General features: G+C 32.9%; 1 protein-coding gene across 1 annotated transcript in view; it reads right to left on the bottom strand.

Annotated features, from left to right (window-relative positions):
- LOC106469008 overlaps window positions 1-7078 on the bottom strand; it is a 19444-nt gene that overhangs the window by 2856 nt on the left and 9510 nt on the right. The window contains exons 5-9 of the mRNA XM_022397409.1: window positions 6885-6987; window positions 5033-5737; window positions 3237-3314; window positions 2048-2444; window positions 1170-1308 (exon numbers count right to left, since the gene is read on the bottom strand). Coding sequence (XP_022253117.1) covers window positions 1170-1308; window positions 2048-2444; window positions 3237-3314; window positions 5033-5737; window positions 6885-6987 — 1422 coding nt within the window. The remainder of the gene's footprint in view (window positions 1-1169; window positions 1309-2047; window positions 2445-3236; window positions 3315-5032; window positions 5738-6884; window positions 6988-7078) is intronic.

The raw sequence follows: 7078 nt of genomic DNA, 5'->3' as shown, positions 1-7078 counted from the left end.
GTGACTTTTCCTTCCCACAGCTGGAAGCTGACGGAGTTAATTGTGATTTTTTTCTTCCCACAGCTGGAAGCTGATGGTGTTGTGATTTTCTCTTCCCACAGCTAGAAGCTGATGGAGTTGAGTTAACTGTGAATTTTTCTTCCCACAGCTGGAAGCTGATGGAGTTGAGTTAACTGTAAATTTTTCTTCCCACAGCTGGAAGCTGATGGAGTTGTGATTTTCTCTTTCCACAATTGGAAGTTGATGGAGTTGAGTTAACTGTGATTTTTTCTTCCCACAGGTGGAAGCTGATAGAGTTGTGATTTTCTCTTCCCACAGCTGGCAGCTGATGGAGTTGTGATTTTCTCTTCCCACAGCTGGCAGCTGATGGAGTTGAGTTAACTGTGATTTTTTCTTCCAACTGCTTGATATGCCACATGTAACTATTACTCTGGACACTGAGCTATCCAGACCTAGCACTGCTGTATTTTTGGACATGGGAACACATCAGGTCAATAGTTTATGCCTCACGTCCAGCTAACTTGCTGCTCTCAAGGAGCACATATGCAGCATACTCGAATGTAAAGTTGATAAGACACAGCAGTAACTAAGAAGTCAACTTTCTCATAACTTGAGTGATTTTATAACCTGTTAAGCAATAAACTCTTAAACAACTTTCTTAGCAATTTGTAAAAGTAAGGAAAACATCCAAGTAGAGGTGTAGCATATAAGGTGTTAATATTCGACCTTATTTTATCCGACAACCAAACTTACACGTATTTTCACCCTCTACACTCTGTATTAGGTTAAACTTAGGCTTACAACTCATAAACCTAAAAAAACAATATTTTTGGTACAATCAAATCATGTTGAAAGCTACATCTCAGGGTAAATTTCACTAACAAAATAAAAATGCTAGTATGAAATAAAAACATTAGAAATGTCAAAAAATAAATCTTTTCAGAAAATGGTTCTAATATCCACAAAACAGGGGTGAAGGTTTTACATACCATACTGTTTCAATTTGTTAATTTTTCTTTCTTCGAAACTGGAGAGAGAGGTAAAAAGCAAAAACAACTGTTTAAGATAATTTGTACCAAATATATTGGGAAAAGCCGCACTTATCTGCTTGCCCAACCATTTTGAAGCTCCAATTAACCAAAAAAGAATTCTGAAAGCACAAAACATACTTTGATTTACTTGGAGTTGAAGTCAGAGCAGGGGAAGACAAAGATATGTCAAGGATCTTCGAAGATGGAGTAAGAATGCCAAAACCAGGAAAGCTACTTGTTCGATGCACACTTGTTACGGTTTTGTAAGAACTATCAGCTGAAAAGGAAAACGTGAAACATTACGCAGAAAGACTTTAAAAAAGTAATCAAAAATACAAGAACCTAAAATCATTTTTTTTAAAAATAATGCTTGTTTAGTGACGATATTTTTTATAAAGAATAATTTATATAAAATAAGCTCTCTCCCATAAGCTGTAGAAGCAACATTTTAATCCCTGGAGTGATCCTAACAAACAGGTTTGATTGCACGAGTTAACTTTATTAACTACCAAGTTTCTTTGCTTTTAAATTCATGATTAAAGAACACAGATGTATTTTCAATAAAAACTTTGGATGCTGCCAGAAACAACAGATGATGCTAGTTTTACTTATTGCCAGTGGAATAGATCAATTTAAAATACTCGTATTAAAGTTACGAAAAACTATAGTTGGAACAACAATACGTATTTAATTATTTTAAACTACATGTAACAAAAATTCCTAAAACTACAAATTTATAAAATGAAATAGCATTCGTTCAATTACTTACCTAAAAGTAAACTGATTATATATCCGTTAAAATATCGTTCATATATATACTTTAATATTAAGTTTTATAATAAAACGTATATATATCTGTTAAAGAAAGTATTAACTATTTAAACAGAAGATATGTTTCACAATAACAAAATGTGTGATCTTTCACATAAAAACTTAATGATACAAGAATAAACTTTATTGATGTAAACAAATGAATGGTTATGTTTTTCCTGCTTCTTTACTCATTTGGTTATTACCTTTTTGATTGGGATTACTGGTGTTTCTTATTTTATTAATTCTCTGACCTCCTGGCCTAATCATCTGTGATATGGGTACTATGGCTTTCAAAGGAGCACGTTTCAATGTTCCCGAGGCTTTTGATCCGTGAAGTTTAGTCTCTGATATCTCGGCGGTGATTGGTTGTTTCAGATCAGGTCTTCCACCTCTGGCCTTGCTAGTTGTTTGGCCAAGTTGAGGTTTCACGGGGAGTTGGTCTCTCGATAAGTTTTCGTCTGAACATAATGCTCTCGGCAGTCTCGACTTACGAGGAAGAAATGAAGAACTGGACAGGGATGACGCTGAAGACCCAGAACTGCTATGATATCTTGACAGTGAATTGGGGGTTTTTAATCCGGATGTTGTTGCATTTCTCGACTGAAAGCAAGGTAAAAATTATAGACTCCTTGAGGAATGAACAGACTACCCCTTAAAAAAAATGAGTGCCTTTCTGGCCTACTGATATATTTTATTAACAACTGCAGAAACAAACTCAATATCATTTCTTTTTCCAATTATCTCTAGAGTTACTGATTTAACACAACTAATTGTATACCTAAAATCAACAGCTAGTTTGTTAATATCAGTCAAAGTTTCAGTATATTTTTTCTCTTAAGACTTATAAACTGTGCATTGTAAACACAGAACGAGTAAAACAAGAGCAAGATTACTTCAGTAACATTTAGGCCAAGGAAATACCCTTATGACTCCAACTTTTCTTCATCCACTCACTATATTTTAAAGATATTAAACTAACCAGGGATTCATTTTGCTATATCTATATCTAATATATCAAGTGCTGAAAAGATCTTTATCTAATACCAGGACTCTGAACTAAATAAACTAGATGAAGTGTAATTTAAATCATAAAACGTCGGAATTAGGGTGAATATTATGTAACACTATACATTATAACTGTAAAAAACAACACATTTTTTTTTCTTTCTTGTAGCAATGTAAAAGTTTCTATCGACTGAGCTTCAGCTTTTTGATAACTGTAAGATGGAAACTTTAAAAGTTGGACATGTTAAAAAAACTATAATGTTTGACAGTACATAAATAACCTGTTTTTAGAACACAAACATGCTTAAATTTTATGACCAAACATATCTGCAGATTATGCTGTAAAACCTCGGATAATTAAGGAGGAAAATTATCATAGCTACCAACCTTGGAATAAGAAACAGACTCCTTTGATCCTTGCGAGTTGCTCAATGATGTTTCAGTTTTGCTTTTTTCTGAAGACATCTTTACAGGAAAAAAAAAATTTTACATTAATTTTATGATCATGTAAAAAAAAATCAAAACTAAATCCTTCTACCTAAAATTGTCTACATCTATTTCAGTTAGCTGGTTCTCATAATAACCCCTTCCATATGATGTTTTTTTGGAAATAAGCTAAAAAAAAAAGGCAGTTTATTTTGCTTTTTGATAGCCTATTGTAATACATGATAACATGTAATCAAATGTGGACAAATAATTAAAAGTTCATTGAGAAACGGTTTGCCCTAATTAAACTCGTACAATATGAAGGGCACCCAAGTTATCTTGGGCAAATCACATAAGAGGAGATAGTATACTGGAATGTAAGTATAAAAAACAACATTATTTGGAGATAAATGTTTAGTTGAACCAGTTTTTAAGCATTGATTAGTGTTTATTATTGGAAATTAAAATATACATATAACTAGAGAAACATGTTTTATCACTAGACCCTTGACAACTAGAGAAACATGATGTATAACTAGACCCTTGGTAACTAGAAAAAGATGATGTATAACTAGACCCTTGACAACTAGAGAAACATGATGTATAGCTAGACCCTTGACAACTAGAGAAACATGATGTATAACTAGACCCTTGACAACTAGAGAAACATGATGTACAACTAGACCCTTGACAACTAGAGAAACATGATGTACAACTAGACCCTTGACAACTAGAGAAACATGATGTATAATTAGACCCTTGACAAGTAGAGAAACATGATGTATAGTTAGACCCTTGACAACTAGAGAAACATGATGTATAACTAGACCCTTGACAAGTAGAGAAACATGATGTATAGTTAGACCCTTGACAACTAGAGAAACATGATGTATAACTAGACCCTTGACAACTAGAGAAGGATGATGTATAATTCAGCCTTTTCAATAAAGTAACCTAAGAAAGTAAGCAGATTAAAAATCAGCCACATAATTACAATCTTGTATTAAATAAAGCTATAATGATTTGTAAAAAAAAACCCAGTAAAATATAAATTTTTTCCCATTTTTCAGACGAAATTTAACACCATATTACTAAATTCTACACAATTACATAAGAGTTGGAACTTAGTTCTGTAAACAAGCCAGTTAAGAAGCTGATTTTAAATAGAAGAGGAATAGTTGTCCACAATCTGATACATGTGTAATCCCAGAGCCACTGTCTGATAACATGCACTATGTATAACTTTTGGCAAATTAGATTAATTTTCAGATTTTTCACAAATCTGAAATACATAGAAATAAAAAGATACTGTTAGCTCAGCAGATAAGACTACAGAAAATGGTACCCACAGAATCCCCTTCTCATTTTTCATACACTTTGTCTGACAAGTGCCTACTAAGTGTCTGAAATTAAATATGGAAAGGCTTTCAAACATCACGTCACAATGGGTATCCAAAGGTGGGGTGTTTGAACTCAAAAAACAAAGTTACAGTTTTCAAATCATAAAAAGTTATTTCAATCAATTTAATTAGCCTTTTTTAAAACTATAAGAAAAATAGCAATGATTTCGCAAAAGTAAAGACTGACCATAAAGCAGGGTTTTGGGGTGGAATCCCACATGTTCATAAAAATTAGTAGGTGGAGCCCCTTTTAAAAAAAAACAATCAATATTGCTCTAATCTTTAACTTGAAAAATAAATCTAATATTCACAGCAAGATTATTTAGTCAGATGTAAATTAGATGAAATGAGACTAACCTGTCCAGATGCAATCTTTCTATTGGACAAATTAGCACTGGTATTAGCTGCTCTACAGATTGGAGTACTGCTCTTTACGAAGGGAATTTTAGGTTTGAGATTCGTCTTTGCTGATGTCGTGGTGGAGGTATTAATATGCTCGCCTAAGGGCACGGATATGCTTTTTTTTGCTACTTCAGAATCCTTGTCAACCTGGTTTGAAGCCATTCTCTCTCTAGTTTCATATTTATCTTGGACACTTTTTGCAGTTGAAGGTCTTGATCTAAGATTAATGTTTCCTCTTCTGTTGGCAGCCCTACCCTTTCCTTGTGGTTTCTTAGTCTGGTTAGCTCGACCTAAATACTTTTGTTTGTCTTCTATTGATTCAATATGGGTAAAAACTTTTCTAGAGTATGCACCTTCTAATTCGTTTCTCGTGTTAGGTAAATCATCGTCCTTTGAGGCTGCATCATTTGTTTGTGAAGCAATTGATCGAGATCTTCTTCTTCGATAAGTTCCAGTACTTTTACCCGAAGTTATCAACTCCTCCTTCTTTTGCAGATTTACGAAGCCTGGTGAAAAATCAGTGCCACTATTGTTTGTGTTCTTTTCATCTGTTCTATTTTCTTTTAGAGACAAACGATGAACTAAATTCGATGCCTCGTTTCTTACTTTAACAGCTTCCTCCAGTGAAAGGGAACATGAAATATCTATGTACGATAGGCTCTAAAATATACAGTATACCACATTGTATGTTAAGTTTGAAAAATTAGTCCATAAATATCAGTCGAAAGAACAAAAATACAATTTACTATACAAGTTGTATTTTTTATAGATCATGTAGTAAAAAAAACTATTTAACAAAATTTCTAATACAGAAATATTTTAGAACAGTACTGCACAAAGAATTTTTGTTGAATTAGAAAATACTTAAAAAAATTAACTGCTGAAAGTAGAACATATTGGTAATCTTTTTAAACTGACGAATACTTAACTATACAGAAGGTTGAGTATTTTATACTAAAACGATTTTCAATATGTAAATCAGCTGATATAAAGCTGTGGAGGAATGGAATGTATCAGAACTACATTTTGACACTGTTTAGCATTTCATAGGTGATGTGATGTCACCAAACAATGACGGCTTTTGGGAAGGATACGTGACAACCTTTTCTGATGTAAAATATGAATACACTCAAGCCATAAAGATGCATCCACATCAGGGACTTATAGTTTCAAAGACTTATCGGCATTGAAAACAAAGGAATATGGATCAAATAATATTAAAATTAATTGACACAATTATTTGAGTTGTGTAAAATAACTTTAAGATTTATAGAGAAATTTATCCTTACATGTTTCTACATGTTTTGATGTACACTAGGACATTCAGACTGCTAAAACAGGTGCTAGGGAACCATAGTTCTCATACACCAAATGGATTATGGAAAGCCTGTAAGGAGTAGTAGTGTGTATTATACATGACACCCTTATGATGAGACTTTCTACAATGGAAACTATATTACAGGCTAACTCTGACGAGGTGATGAAGCTCCAAATTGTTTTAATGACATACTCATCTTCTGTATAGATCACATCTTTTGCCTAATATTACATTAACACTAGCAGAGCACACTAAAAATTACAAAGTAAAGAAAAGTTACACTGTCTATTTGTCTGTCTACGTATACCATATGATGCTAAATCTCCCTCTTTACAAAATTAAGCTATTCTTTCATTCATCAATAAGTTGTCAATATCCTGTAATTATTCATGTTCTATCACTTGTAAGTTTTTAACTATTGTATTATTTCGATATTCTGTTGAGTGTAGTCAACAAACTTAACTTTGATTATTCCGTAAAAGCAAATACCTTGCCTGCATCTGATTCTTTAAAGACAATTTCATCTTTCTTTGAAACTTTCTTCTCATTTGTCTGCTCATTCAACACCTGGAAAACATCATCTTCGCCAATTCTGATAAGAAAATAGAGAATATCAAACCAACAAATTACGGTACTGTGTTAAACCTACAAAACACGGTACTGTGTTAAACCTACAAATCACG

The sequence above is a fragment of the Limulus polyphemus genome, unplaced genomic scaffold, assembly GCF_000517525.1.
Source record: "Limulus polyphemus unplaced genomic scaffold, Limulus_polyphemus-2.1.2 Scaffold3262, whole genome shotgun sequence".
In the NCBI taxonomy this organism is placed as follows: Eukaryota; Metazoa; Arthropoda; class Merostomata; order Xiphosura; family Limulidae; genus Limulus; species Limulus polyphemus.
This window is presented reverse-complemented; position numbering and strand designations above follow the sequence as displayed.